The following is a 15,030-nucleotide window of genomic DNA, read 5'->3' on the forward strand; positions in this document are numbered from 1 at the left end:
TTAAGGAAGCGAGGATGACTTCATCTCCCTGACTGCTGGCCCGAGGGCTGCCAGCAGGGCCCACCAGCTCCAGAGGGCTTCCCTGGCACACCCAGGGGGAATGAGGGAAAGGGGCCCGGGGAACTCACCTGTCTGAGCCATCCTTCATGCGGACTTTGGCGTAAAGGACGTCGGTCATGGCGGGGTCGTCGTTCATGTACTCCACTCCAGCCACCTCCACGGCCAGGGGCTTGCCTCCAGTGATTTGGCTAAAACCCAAGAAACCCCTCACGTTAAAAAGCAAAATGCCACACCTGCTTTTGAAATGCAACCCATAGTGCTCCTCATGCACGTGCCAAATATTTGGGTTTGCTAAGGGAATGATATAAAATACTTTTTTCTGGCCATAGTTAGACACAAATTTGAGGTTAAGAAGGACCTAAATATTACACAGACCACTGAGGAGTTCTTCACTTTCCCAAATCTTTCACGTTGTCTTCGCTGAAAAAAAATCAAACACAAAAAGGCTCCCTACATCCTAAAGCTCAAAAGGCTATTGTTCCTATTGTCTTATCATCTCAAGAAGTAAAATAATTTAAATTCATCCGTTCAGTGTTTCTGACACATATTAAGTCAACCTGCCAGTGTTCACAGGCCACTGTGGTCATGTCAGAAAACCCACCAGCAGCAAACAGCACAAGTTCTCATTCCAGAGAGGCTCCTGCCTTCCCTGTGAAAAGAGCAACCGTGACAGAGTCTCCAGCTTGCTGATTTTCACCGGGAAAGCTGCTTGATACAGAGCACAGCTCTAAGCACATTGCAACATCCACCAGTAAACTGAGCTGGTTTAAAGTCAGCTCCAGCTCCTCTGCAAACGCGTGCAGGATGTAATATGCACTCCCACACCTGCAAACACACTGCCAAGCGGATCTGCTTCCCAACACGCTGCCTCCTTGCCTTTCCCACCAGAGCAGTGCTCCCTGGGAGGAAGCGATGCCTTGTTTAACCCCCAGGCCTGCTGGAAAGCACAGGGGAAGCACAGGGAGATGTACCAAACACGAGTTAACAAGGTGAGCGTGACTTTGCCCTGACCTTGCTCAGCTCTGGCTTCCCCCTGCGACCGCCTTTGAGGGTCTCAGCAAAGATTCCCAAGCGGAATAATGATTTCCCTTCCCAGTAAGGCTACTGGGAGGAAAACAGCACAAATGTACTATTATGCACATCACACCCACTGCACTAAAGGTTATGTATTCTAAAAGAAAAAAAGGGTCAAAAAGGTCACATCTACCTTCACGGGGCACTGCCTGCACTTAGAAAAGGAAATGAAGGCTACTGAAGGTTTATGTGGCTAATTTTGCAAGTACATTTATTTGGGTGTGGCAGGGGAAATAACCTAAAGGTTACATTCAAATGTTGATTCCCCCTCCACTAAAGAAAATGGGGAGCAAAGATTTTCTCCACCTCAGTTCAAAGCACTTATGAGGAAGCTGGCACTTTCAGAACGTTGCAGGCAGAGCCTCCCCCTGGAAACGCACTTGCATTTCTGTTCAGCAGCTGAACAACTGGAGCTGTCATTTTACAGGCAGAGGTATGAATTTTGGCATTAATTCCCATAGATATCACCTGGCACAGCGTGGCCAATTCTCGCACGGAGGCAACAAATAAATGAATCCGACGGATCCGTGCTCTGTGTGCAAAGGCTTGGCAGAAATAAATAAATAAACCCCTCCCTCAGGCCATCTCCAATTCCTAAGCTGAACAGAGATAAGCTAATTACGGTGCTGTTGGACCACATTTGCAGCTAAAGCCCCAGCATCTGCAGCTCAGCGTTAACAGGCAGCCAGGAAGCCGCGGTCCCGTCACACTGATTGCTCACATGGCTCGTGCTGCCTTCCCTGCACACGCCTCCCACGGCAAGGAATGCGTGTCAAGGACACCTCAGCACCTGCTCCGTGCCAGAGCCCACTGCAGGACACGTGCACAGGTGAGGGAGCTCGGCCCTCCCCCTGCAGCAGGGACAGGCAAAAACCACTCGCACAAAAAAAAACCTGGGGGCACACGTGGGAAACAGAAATGAGCAGAGCAGGTCTTCAGGGAGTCCTGAGGGTCTGAGCTGAGCTGCAAGATGCTCTTAGGCTCTTTGTGGCTGCTTTGTGGCTCTTTGTGGCTGCTCCCGTTAGAAAGGTTTCAGCCTTTTCCTAAATTTCTAGTGTTGAGAGAGACTGTTGAGCTGCTTTTCTCGCCGCTGTCCCTTGTCAAAGACACCGTGCTGCTTTCCCCCCACTCAACCCTTGGTGATGACATCCCTTTTCCATCACTTACTCCACAAAGTCCTCTTTGCACTGCTGTAGGAGGTCACACGCTTTCTGGATCTCTTGTTCGTTCAGGAGCACCAGCGTCCCGAGAGTCAGGTGAAGCTTTGCAGGGTTCTGGAACAGGCTGCTGCTGACCCCGTGATCCTACAAATCAGTCAATCCATCACATATAGGTGTCTTACCTCATCCACACACCCCACCCCTCCATCAGAGGGATAAATTCCCCAGAGAACAGGTACCAAGCCCCTGACATGGGTACTTTTATCTCTAGTTGGGTCAGTAATGATTCGAAGTCAAGAAACAACATTTCCCAGGCTTTGTGAGGAAGCGAGTTCAGCCTGGCAGGAGAGGCACAGTCCCACAGCTCCCTGCCTGCCCTTCCTGCTCAACAGCAGCCGGGAAGCACATTCCAACAGGCTGCAATTCGGGACCCAGGACCCGCAGCACTCATGGGGTTTCATGATGAGACTTCCACAGATGTCAAAGCAGCAGCTGCCACCAGCAATGAACTCAACACAAGCCAGCCCAGATTTAATACTTAAGTCCATTTCTTGTGCAATAACGCTGGAACCAGCTGTAGTGACAAGCTCTAAATGGTCTCTAAATCCTGTCTAAACACAGGTTACACCTCACAACACAAGCACAGCTAAGACCAGCTCTGATAATTACATTTTTCTTCTTCCCATGTGCCCTATAGTTTGCCAAGATGAATTAAGTTTAAATTCCCTTTATAAGAAGAGCTGCGTGCTGTTGCTGGGGAAGAACTGTTCCCAGGTGGAGCAGTGGTTACATTCAGCTTTAAGAAACACGCTCTTTTGTTCTAGGGTACTTTTAAAAATACCTCGAGGATGGTTAACACACCCATATTAAAAAAATTATTTCCACTTTGTGGCCATTTCCCATCAGCGCATTAAATAACCTCCAATTTTAACTCCAGAAGAAGCCAACCTGCCAGACCATAGAAGCTTTTCTCCATCTGAAAAGAGTCCACTGACTGAGAATGACAGCTTTGAAGCTTCTAGCTGTGCTCCAGACTTTGAAATAAAACCTTTCAGATGTTTAAACACTGCAGTATCTCAGCCCATCAAGAGTTCAATGCCCCACATCTCACTCAGCATTTTTCATGCCTAATGACCACATCCAGACCCTTCTTTACAGCAGAGCTTATGGGCTGGACTAGGGACAGGCCAGGCTGCAACACAGAGGCCAGGGGCTTGCTCCAGCAGCCACAGGCTGGCAAAAAACAGGGATGACCCCATGTCACTTCTCCCCACCTTCCTCTCCCTGCAATAAAACCCTTGCAGCTTCCTTTAATTCATCCTGCTGTTAACATGCATGACAGAACATGCTTTCTCTCTGTCAGCCTTTTTTCCCCAATGAGATCCGTAGCCAGAGAATATTTGGCCCATCACAAAACAGCAGAAACTGGGAGAAGGTTTGATTTATCCTCACCACGGACAACCAGCCGGTGTCACTCCCACAGTGCACACAGATGAGGTGCAGCAGCAAAGCAGTTTGCAGGTCAGAAAGCCAAAGCCTCATTTTCTGCCACAGCACGATTTGTGCTGTAAACACCAACCTGCCCCAAAAGCAGCCTTTTCCCCTGAGCTTTCCAAGCCCTGAGTGTGGGCTGGGAGCTGATGAGGTGATGGCACATCACCTCTGTGAGCCACGCTGCCGCTGCCAGGGGGGACAGCAGGGAAGGGCAGTGCACACAGAGCAGGACAAGACCTAGATAATCTTCCTGCTTCACTCCCTAGTATTTCAGACAGCTCCTCAAACCCCTGCTTACACTCCCTACTCTTTCACAGGCCAGCAGATCCCACTTCTCCCACACGTAAAGGAGATGCTGCGTCAGAGGGAGCTCTCCCTGGAACAGCCAACGTTCCCGAGGGTGTCTCAGCAGCCCTTCATGCTGGATACTGCTTGCTGGGATGCAAAAAGGCTGGAACCCACTTATTCTAGCCCCAGATTATGATATGCCATCAGCAACCACTATGTTGCCTCACGGGAAATGTCTCTAAAAATTTACTGTTCAAACTTGGGTTCTCTGTGGCAGGAAGAATAATCCCTTTATGCACCATCCCCATGTGATGACTGTCCATTTTAGCTTACGTCTGTCCCTCACACTGCTCTGTCATGGTCAAAAAAAATCCCAACTCATTTACACTTAGACTGAAAAAAATCATCATTTTCCCTCCCTCCTGCTAATTAAGACTTCTCCCTTTGCTCTCCTCCTTTAGAAGAAGGAGAAAAGGTTTTATCTGGAGTCTTCACCACTCCTTGCAAAAGTTGTTCTTTCAAATTTCTGACCCTTTAGTAGGGAAACCACAGACCATAGGACACCTCGGGCCTTCTACATGACAAGGCAAAGGATCAACTCCTTAGCTCTTCCTCCCTGGCTGCATCTGCTCTACTGACTTAAAAGCTTCACATGTTTGCAGACAGATTTATGTTTTGGGTTTTTTTTTTCCCCTAATAACAGGATACTGCATGCCAGCTATATGCCCTCTGCCACCCTGATCCACACACAAAGGAGTGAGCCAGGAAAACAGCATTTCCTCAGGATTGACTGAAGATCTGCAGGCTCCAAAACCCCTCCCATTCTCTGTCCCTTCCACTCTGAGATACAACATCTCATTAGCAATGTTTGATATTTACAGGTTGCCATATATTACAGCAATCATGTTGCTTTTCCCTGCTGCATCTGCAGCCTGTTCAGCCTGCAAAAACTGCATTGACACAGCTCTCAAAGACCCAACTCTGATTTTTCACAGCAATATTACTGCAAAGCCTCTTCCCTCTTCCACCTGCATGCTCAGACAGACATTTCAGTTTTCCTCACCCTGACACCAACACGACTGTGTGAGGAGACTTCCAAGGTCATCCAGTCATCTGGAGCTCCCACTGCACCACATCAGTCAGGAGCCTGTCCAGGTGAGCCACCTCCCCGTGTTTATATTAAATTAACCTCCCGAGAGCCTCCCCTCAGCTCTGCTCAGGACTGGCAGCCTGACTGTACAGCATGAACAACACCTGAAGTGTGCTGTATTTCAACACAAGGTTTACCTTCTAAAAGGTTTTAAAGACACACACACACACAAAAACTTAGAAAGCACATACACACCGACATAATGCCATAAAATATAAATGAATGGTTGTCATGGTAACTGCTTCAGAGAGAAACAGAGTCCCTCACAAATGCTCAATGGCCAGAAGAAATCCTCACACACACACATCCCCACACACACCCTCCTGGTCCTTACCCTTCCTTACTGTTATTACCTTTCATTCAAAGACTGGAGTTTACCCAATTCTGCAATGTTTTGCACCAGGAAGAGAAACGCCCCGCTCCTGTCACTGAAACCCATTCAGATTTCTCCAAGTATCCTGAGCCATCCTGTTGCTTGGACAAACCTATAAGCTCTCTTATTGCTCTGCAAGGCACAGTTTTGAATGACTGTTTTGTGCTTCTGATGTGCTCTCCAGCAGACCCTGCTGTGAGCTGAAGTGGTGTTAGAGAGGCATTACTGGCTGGAGGAGTGATGGAGAGACGGACGGGGCTGCAACACACTCCTCCAGCTAACAGGCAGCAATAAATACAGCCAGAAACCCTTCTGCTAATTCCAGGAGAGGGAAGGGCAGAGAAATAAAGCACTATATATTCCTAGGCTACACATATGCAACCCCCCGAGTACCTGTTACTGACTGAATCCTACATTTCAAACCAAACCCAGGAACTCTAGAGCTGATTTCAGGCCCTTACGGGACTCAGAGCGGTCCGGGCACAGAACAAAAACTGTAGGAAAGACAGAAGGTCACGCAAGAGGAGATAAAATGAACATGACCAGCCTGGTCTCAGCACTTCTCTGACCAAGGCTGGCTTGCTGCAGCTTTCTGGGACAAGGAGCACGTGAAGGTTTGCAGATGTTCCCAGGCAGCTCCTTCTGAATGTGACAACAGCGAGGAAAGCACAAAGATAAACTTGTGAACATGTTTCTAAGGGGATGGCAGACCTCCCAGTCTCCCCAGGCATGCAAACTGGCACTTAGGGGTGAGAAAGAGAGGAACAATGTGACAGAGACAAGATCAGGAGGGGTTTGGAGAGCAAGTGAGATCACCAGCCAAGGCTGGGCCAAGGGAGGGCTGCAGAGATGCACCCCAAGCAGGGGGCAGCACAGAGGAGCTCCCTGCAGGGAGAAGGGCTGGCCCTGGGACTAGAAACCAACAGAGGGAGCCAGGCCACCACTCTCTGCCCAGCCAACACCTCCTCAGGCTAATGTTTCCATCCCCCTGCCTGCAGGGCTCCCCTCGAGTCAAGGTGAGCTTTAATAGAGGCAGTGCCACTGGCCAGTGGGGAGAGATGATCCTCCTGGCCCGAGGAAAGGGTTCTCATGGCATCACACTGGCTAATCCCGGGATCTGTTGGCCGGTTTCAGTTGTATTTAACATCAGGTGGAAATCCCAGTGATAGAAAGCTCCTGAAATGTCATGGAAATATGCAGCTGGGAGGAGAAGAAGGGCTTGAATCTGAATTGCCAGGCAAGAGAAGACTGGAAAGCCAGCTCAGGTCAGCTCTTGGAGGTGAGACAACTGACATGCAAGTGACCACAAGAACTTGAGCAAGAACTCCCCAGATATCAGATAATTCACACCCACAGAACAAACACATAGGAAATTAAACTTCTGAAGCTGTGCTATCTGCATGATTGTGTTCTCCCCTCTGCAAGGCACAAGCAGGAGGGAGGGTCACAGAGGTGAGATTATGAGCCCACAGAGCCCCGCAGTGTGTGTGCAGTGCAACCTGCAGCAGCCACAAAGAGAACTCCTCTCCTGCCCAGAGATGTCCTCCAGCACACTCAGAGGACACAGCAGCTTAATAATACCATTCCCTCTCCTTGGCCCAGCCCACTGACACACCACTCTTGTCAAATTAGATGCACACTAAAATAAACCAGGGAATATTGAGCCTTTCTTCCATTCCATTCCTCATTTCCCTGTGCCTAACTATTTCCTGCTGCTCCCAACGCAAGATCTGAAGGCAAGTAGGAGGGACTGTCAGCACAAAGTCTCCTGGGGAAGAAGGGAAGTGATGAGATTTGCAGGATGCCATGTGCTACCAAGTCATTTCTCGCTCAGCTCTGGCAATGACACCCATCTTCCTTCACTGTCAGGAGCCAAAGGAAAAGTGAAACAGAAGCAGCAGCAAACTCGTGAATTCCTATCTGGTTTCATGGTTATGTAGGAATCATATAAAATGTAGAAAGGTCCACTACATTATTTAGTGGCTTTCCTGTTAAAAATAAAAAAACCCAACCCTCTTCTGAATCTTAGATATCCTCCCATCTAGGAAAACCTCTAAGGAGAACAAAATATTGTAACTAACAATTTACTAAGTAAGTCATTCCACCTTTCAGAAGATTTCACAACAGCACTCAACAAACTCACAGCAGACCCACCAACTTAAGTAACAGGCCTGTTAAAAATGCATTCCTAGGAAACAGAATAGAATAAGGCCTTCAAGGTAAACACAAAGAGCTCTCTCAACAAACGAAACAGCACTCTGCATTTTAATTCCCATGTGGATCCTTACTTGTGAGCATTTCTCCAGCACTTCCTCCTTGAACTGCAGGAACTTCTCCTGGATGGCAGGCTGGTTGAGAGCAAAGGACAGGAAGTGTGTGAAGGGCTGTTTCCTTCGGAAGCTGTCCAGGAGCACATCGATCCGTGTGCGGGCGGAGACGACACCGCTGCGCTGCTGCCCCGTGATCACTGCAGGGAAACAGAGCAACACCTGTCTGCCTTCCAGGAAGCTAAACAAGGAGTCATTACATGGATCGTGCTATCACACAAATACTTGTCTGTGCACTTTAAAATCACAGTATTAGAGGATTTTGTGAACATTTCACCCAGGAGATGCCAGGAGGGAATTAGAAAAACCTGCACGGCAGCACCTCTCTGCTGTTAGTCCCAGGCTCCTGAGGAAGCAGTAGGAGTCAAAATCCCCAACCATGCACTGAGAAATCCTGCCAGACTCCCTGCTTGACTTAAAATGCCTGACACGGCCGTGTTTTCCTCTGCAAAGACAGGATGATTCCATCAAAAGTATCCCTCTGCTCTCAAGAAAGTCAGCTCTGAGTGCCTAAAAAACAATAACTGAGAGTCCATCAATTCAGCAGCCCTTCGGATTTCTAGAGCACTATTTCAAGTTTTCATAAAGGCAGTCAGAGTGAAGAAGCAAAGAAAATCTATCAAGATGGCCTGTTATCGTTTGTTCATGCACTTCAAGGCACCAAACAGAGAACACTTGAGCTTGAAAGGAAAGAACCACAAGGAGCAAAATTTTCTTGGCTTCCTATTATTACGTGATTTTAATATCTCTCAGCCTTCTTAATAGTCCTTCACAGTCCTCAGGAAGAAGTCAAGGCTCACTTCTCAAGAAGCACCACCACGTTCCCGTGCAGCATCACAGTGGGATCCCCCCAGCACTTCCTCCTCACAGCTCTGTCACAAACAGAGCTGCACATCGTGCCAATAATCCCTGGGGCATACCCTAAGGAGCCCTCCAAATATCCACTCTGGCAGGTCCTGCACAGGTCAGCCCTGACGAGCAATGTCTCCTTTCTTTTCAAGTCCCTGGAAGTGATGAGAAGGAACATATGGCAGCAGAAAAACTGCTCTCACTGTCAGGATCAAGTGACAGCACTGGAACGGCAGCAATGTCATCTCAACACTTCTCATATTAAAGCACATGCTGACGTTTATTTTGTGCAGACGCACACAGGGTTCCTTTCTCTGGATGTTTAATTCAGTTCCTTCTTAACGGAAAAGGAACTGTTTTAAAAGCAAAACCAGAAAGGGACGAAGTTCCCAAGCCTGTCATTCAAGGCCCAGAACAGTGAAACTATTCGTTGAATTAAAATAGGCTTTTTTTCCCAAAAAACCTTACACTGCTTTGTAAGGATTTATAGACAGAAAAAATAAAATCAGAAGAAAAGTGAAGTGATTTTCCCAGGGCCATAAAATGAGTCAGTGCTGTGTCAGAAACAGGAATTAAAGAGAAAACACCTCCTGTTCCCCCTCCCAGCTTAAACTGCATTTTTGCAAGAGCCAGTGAAAGCACATCCATTTTGTGCATGTTCAACTCACCAATTTCTCCTTCCACTCCGGGCTTGGGGATGCTGATGGAGGTTCGAGTCTCTGTTTCCAGCCTCTTCTTGGTTTCCCCTTTCTTCCCAATGATATACCTGGAGGCATAAAGTGCAAGAGCTTCACTCACAAAGTGTTGCTGGGCCACTCTCCACCAAGTGTGTCCAGGCAGGAGATGGCCCAGGCTCTGAGCTGGCCCCAGGCACCTGGGACCCCCAGACTCTGTCCTTCTGTGCTGGAGGGATGCACACACACAGCACACATACGGTGCAGGACCCCATCCAGGCAGGGAGGGATTCCCAGGATTCCACACATGCGCAGCCTGGGACCATGGGATGATGTTGAGATGGGGCTCACAACTGGCTTAAGTTAAAATGAGTCAGGTGGTCCATGACAGCTCTGCCCAGCACATCCTGCCACAGCCTATTTGTCAGCTGGGTTATCCCTTTTTACCATTATCCCAGCTGAGGAAAAACTAAGGGCTTTTTTTCTGCTTTTTTGCTTTGCTCAAGGTACTCATTTGCCAGCATCCAAATACACCATGGACCACTTTTCCTTCTCTACATTTCAGCAAAACTATTAAACTAATAAAACTGTCAGAAATAACTAGGCAGAGCTTTGAACACTACAGGCTTCCCAGCAAACGCTGGACTGGAGTCAATAGCCAATTCCAGTGTGTGTGCTTGCTCTGAAAGCTTTCACAAACTTCCCCCCGCCGGGCTGCTCGCCCCAGTTCTTCCTCCCCTTCCTTCTCCCACCCTCCCTGGTGCTTTCATGTTCAAGGGGAGAGATGCTCCAACACTGTCCTGCCAGCCAGCAAGCACCACCTGCTGTCCCTGCCACGGGGCCGGCGAGGAGTCGAGCGAGGCACAACCCCCCTGGGCAGGCAGTGCCAATTTTCCCTGCCCGACTGCTCGGATCCACAGCACGGAACACATTTCGGAGATCCGGCGTTCGCCCCGACCTCAGAAAGAAAACAAATATTCTGTGCTCAACTGCTTCCTCAGCTGGCAGCAACTCAAACAAACCCCACAGGCACACAGGCTCACTTGTACAAGGGGCTGGGAACCTCCACCCGGCTCTGGAAGCCTCGCTCAGTCTCCTCCACCACAAAGGCGTCGCAGGGATCGTCGTCCGCGCAGTCACCGGGGCCTACCAGGGAAACCACAACAGTCCTTGTACACCCTCTGGAAAGTTTGGCAGCACTTTATGTAGGACAGCAGTCTCCTCCCAGCCTTCTCCCAAGGTTAAATGAAGGAATAAGCGGGCTCCTCTCCGCTGAGGATAACTGCTTTTTATTTATCACCTTGCCACCGGCTCCGGAAAACATAATGACTGCTTCTAAATCGGGCGGGCTGGGAGGCACAGGAAAGAGGCAGTTACAGCCCAGGTTTGCTCTCAGCTGGAATTTCTGCAATTCCCACACAGTGGGAACGGTCTCTTCTCCCGGCAGGGTGGAAGCCACCAGCTTATTTGGAACTTTAAAGCCGCAGAAGAATACAAATAAAAGGTGAGGGCAGTTTCGGCCCAAGGGTTCCGTGAAAGTAGACTAGAAATCATCAGAGGAATAGAAATTCTCTGAGGGGAATTAAAGAGAATGTTAAAGCTTTGTTCAATCCACTGAAAGGCAAGGTGAGGGCAGAAAGAGGACACAACAGCCACAGCCCTTCCCATCTGAGAAACAACACTGGAGCTTTTCTGTGCCCACAACAACTCACACACAGCCACAACAAACACACAGGCAGAAAGGTAAAATGCACCACAACAGGAAGAATTTTTTCCCCCAAATAGGCAAAAAGCTGCATTGTAGGAGGCCAGTTTTTAAAGGCACAAACATTGCAAGGACAGAGGTTCTTTAGTAGCTTCCTCTGCTGCCATATCTGCAAATAATCACACTCCAGAAAAGAAAGGCACTTCAGGAACCTGGGAAAAACAGATGTACAGAGCTAATTTGTTTTTCCCCTTTCCTGGAGATCTTTCACACCCAGCAAGCAAACTGACCCTCTGCAGCACAGCAGCCAAACCCATTTGGGGGTGGGGAAACTGGGATTACTCCCACTCTTCAGGCAGCAGGATCATCAGGGATCAAACAGAAGTTTTCTCCCTCTTAACACTTGACTCCACCACGGGGGCAGGTCTTTGTGCTCACAAAGACACCAGAGATGACACTCAGAGCTCCCTGGGTCCCCAGGCTTGATGTTTTCACCTCTTGAGCATCACTCCTCACCTGCACAGAAATCCTGCTCCTCCTCCTGCGGGAAGGGCTGCTCTTGGATGAGATTCTTCCTGTACACTCGCCCCCCAATCCTCACCAGGGTGGGCCTCAGCACATCCATCCTGCTCCTCCTCCTGCTGTGAAAACAAGGACAGCTTTGCAGCTTAGGCCAAGGGAAGGGAAATTCCACCCAGTTCTACCTCCCTGCCACAGGCAGGGACACCTCCCACTAGCCCAGGTTGCTCCAAGCCCAGTCCAACCTGGCCTTGGACACTTCCAGGGATCCAGGGGCAGCCACAGCTTCTCTGGGCAACCTGTGCCAGGGCCTCCCCACCCTCACAGGGAACAATTCCTTCCCAATAAACAATTTAAATCGTCCCTCCTTGAGTTTAAAGCTCCTCTGTGTATGCACAAGAGACTTCAGAAAGGCAAAACCTCCTCAAACCTTACAACACTCAATCAAAGAGTAATTTTATGGGAACTTCAAGTGCATTCTTTGTCAGCTTGGAAAGCACAATCAGGTACAATTTAAGCAAAATTTAAGCAATATAAGATATGTAATTCTGCCTAAAACTCACTCCAACCTCAGTCAATGCTACATTTCAGTTTCTTTGGGCTTTAGCTGGCACTGAGTCACACTTTCTACAGCAGAGAACATTTAATGGGGCAAAAGCAAAGAACTGGCAGTGACCTATCTTAATCTTCACTTAAAATTCTATGTTTACTGAAATGGTTAATTTAATATTAATGAAATTAATACTATAATTAATATTAATTAAATAAATGTAATTTCTTAAATTAACGTCTTAGTTTGCCTTGGTTTGAAAACAGAAATCTCTGTTACTCAGAAAACAAAGTCTCCACCAAAAAATTCACCTCTGTGAATTTTTACAGAACGTTTACCTGTCCACTGCAACACAACAGGAAAAAATTAAGAGCGTGCCTTTGAAGGTGCATTTATTCTAAACCAGATTTATTATACAGGGACATCAGGTTCAGAAGGTTAATGTTTTTCCCCTCAGTTCCCCTACCTTCTGAAATGACTCACAACCACCCAGAACTTACACTGAAAATAAAAAAAACTCCCGTAGCTCAAGGGAAGAAGTGCAGAGGTGAACTGCACACAGAATAAGCCATGAAAAAAAAAATCACACTGCCGCTGGGTTTGGTTTGGGTTTTTAATGGTTCACGTTTTCAAACACAGGTTGGTGTCAATTTCTTGACACGGGGCTTCTGAAAGCCGAGCAGCGATGGGGGCTCGGGAGGCGCACGGCAGACGGGGAGGCAGCTTTTGCGGAGGATAAGGCTCCTGAGGGCAAGTTTAGGGGCAGGATTAGGCTCCCAAGGGTACGATCAGGGACAGAATCTGGCTCCTGAGGGCACGATCCAGAGGGGCTACGGACAGTTCCGGAGGGATCGGCAGGGGCACAGCAGCCCCGCCACGGCCCGCACCGCGCAAACCGCCGGGGCGCCGAGAGCAGGGAAGCTCTACGCCTGAACCCCTAAGCTTTACGCCTGAAGCCCTGCGGGAAGGCGGCGGGAGCAGCGGGATACCCCCTAAGCCGCCGCCATCATTCTGTTGCCCCCGCTCCCCTCCCTCCCTCCCCTCCCGCGCCCCGGCGGAAGTGGCGCGCGCCCGCCCCATCATGCACCGCGAGCGCGGCCACGCGCGCCGCCCGCGCCCAGCCGCCGCCCGGGCGCCCAGGTAACGGAGAGAGGGCCCGGGAGGGCACCCGGGAGCGGCGGGAAGGGGGCGGCCCGGGAGACGGAGGGCGCTGGGGCGAAGGGGTGGAAGCGGGGAGGGCAGAGGCGGCGGCGGCGGCGCGGGCGGGGACTCCGCACTCACCGGGAAGCGGCGCGGACGGGCCGGGGGGGGCGGGAAGGGGGCGTGGCCTGCGACGGGGGCGCTGTCCGTTGGGGGCGTGGTCTGGAGGGGGCGTGGTCTGTGGCGAGGCGGCCCCGCCTCCCGTAAAGATGGCGGCGCGTCAGGCGCCTGAGGGCGCGGGTTCGCGTACACGCACCGGCATCGCCCCGACCTGTTGCCTCCTCTCCCCTGTGTTCGTTTAAAATAAAAACCCCCGCAGCTACGCCTACAGGAATCTGTCGGGTCTGCGAGCACCTCCCGGTCGCCGTGGTTTCAGTGCAGTCATCTCGCCGCCCTCGCGAGCGGGGAGCTGAGGAAGGTGTTGCTGGACGTGGCGTAGCCGTGATAAAAGTTTATTTCATCCAGGCGTTTTCCTTCACCGCCCCTAAGCCCCCGGCCTCCTGTGAGCTGCTGTGTTCTGTGTGACACGCAGTGAATGAAACAGCCCCGAGCACTCCTGGAGAGTGTTTACAAGGGGGAATGGCTGCACACTGATGGAGGCAGGGTTAGAACGGGGCTTTGGAATAAATTCTTCCCCGTAAGGGTGGGGAGGCCCTGGCACGGGTTGCCCAGAGAAGCTGTGGCTGCCCCTGGATCCCTGGAAGTGTCCAAGGCCAGGGCTTGGAGCAACCTGGGCCAGTGGAAGGTGTCCCTGCCCGTGGCAGGGGGATTGACTAGACGATCTTTAAGGTCCCTTCCAACCCCATACTATTCCAGGATTCCATGATTAACTGTGACAGAACACAATTCCTAGTTGTGACAGCCTCTTAAACCCCCATTTTCTCCACAAAATCCTTGCGTGCTTTCCAAAGGCACTGTCTGTGTACCCTCCAGTGCCTGCAGAAATGTACTAAATAGGATAACAGAAATGAATTAAATGGGCACGATAATGGGGAGGTGCTTATAAGTGTTTGGGGGAGCAGCAAGTGCTGTCACTGATAAGTGCCAAGTGACACCTATTTTACTATCAGAGAGGTACACGGTGAGTTTTAAGAACTCTGTCATGACATATATACACCCAGTACCTCTTAAATTAAAACAAGGATGAGAAAAAAGGTGTGCAAGAGGCGACTGGGCTTGTGCTGCACAGGCAGTTGGATCCTCAGCCATTGCCAGTTTAGGTCAAATACAGTTTTTAAAGGCAAAAACACATCTGGAATGATGCAGAAAGCAGCTGCTGCAAGTTAAGCACAGTGTGGCTTCGTGCAGGATGCAGCCCTGGAACTGGCAGTCCTGCAGCCTTCCAGGTTTTATGAGGCAGCAGGACTTTTTCTGTGTTTGTGCTGCTGGAAACAAGGAAAAAAAAAAAAGGGAAAAAAAAAAAGCCTTTTTATGACCCTGGGGAGTAGGACAGGGGCCAGGGCAGCTAAAGGCCAGTGAATTCAGGTTATTTTTGTGCACACCCCGATCATCTGGACGAGTTCCCAGGGTCCCTTGTCTGAGGGGTCGGAGCAGGGGTTACCCACAGTTTCGGGGTCTCTCTGTGCCCGTCCCCACAGGCAGTGGGG

The 15,030-nt window shown here is 49.9% G+C and overlaps 2 protein-coding genes across 10 annotated transcripts in view; one reads left to right on the forward strand and one right to left on the reverse strand.

The window, feature by feature from the left end:
• ASCC1 (activating signal cointegrator 1 complex subunit 1) overlaps nucleotides 1–13,749 on the reverse strand; it is a 34,629-nt gene extending 20,880 nt beyond the window's left edge. For 2 of the 9 annotated variants that reach the window (XM_027692896.1, XM_027692899.1), the window contains exons 1-7: nucleotides 12,724–13,241; nucleotides 11,671–11,795; nucleotides 10,493–10,595; nucleotides 9,444–9,541; nucleotides 7,888–8,066; nucleotides 2,302–2,438; nucleotides 129–248 (exon numbers count right to left, since the gene is read on the reverse strand). In XM_027692896.1, the coding sequence (XP_027548697.1) occupies nucleotides 129–248; nucleotides 2,302–2,438; nucleotides 7,888–8,066; nucleotides 9,444–9,541; nucleotides 10,493–10,595; nucleotides 11,671–11,779 (746 nt within the window). In that variant the 5' untranslated portion in view covers nucleotides 11,780–11,795; nucleotides 12,724–13,241. Of the gene's footprint in view, nucleotides 1–128; nucleotides 249–2,301; nucleotides 2,439–7,887; nucleotides 8,067–9,443; nucleotides 9,542–10,492; nucleotides 10,596–11,670; nucleotides 11,799–12,723; nucleotides 13,245–13,504 lie in introns of those variants that run through there. The other 7 variants (XM_027692900.1, XM_027692898.1, XM_027692892.1 and 4 more) reach the window with 6 other exon arrangements.
• The window catches only part of ANAPC16 (anaphase promoting complex subunit 16), a 6,837-nt gene continuing 5,113 nt past the window's right edge, over nucleotides 13,307–15,030 (forward strand). Inside the window, exon 1 of the mRNA XM_027692902.1 lies at nucleotides 13,307–13,363. The gene's annotated coding sequence lies outside the window, so the exon portion shown is untranslated. The remainder of the gene's footprint in view (nucleotides 13,364–15,030) is intronic.

The sequence above is a fragment of the Neopelma chrysocephalum genome, unplaced genomic scaffold, assembly GCF_003984885.1.
Source record: "Neopelma chrysocephalum unplaced genomic scaffold, ASM398488v2 Primary Assembly neopelma1_89, whole genome shotgun sequence".
In the NCBI taxonomy this organism is placed as follows: domain Eukaryota; kingdom Metazoa; phylum Chordata; class Aves; order Passeriformes; family Pipridae; genus Neopelma; species Neopelma chrysocephalum.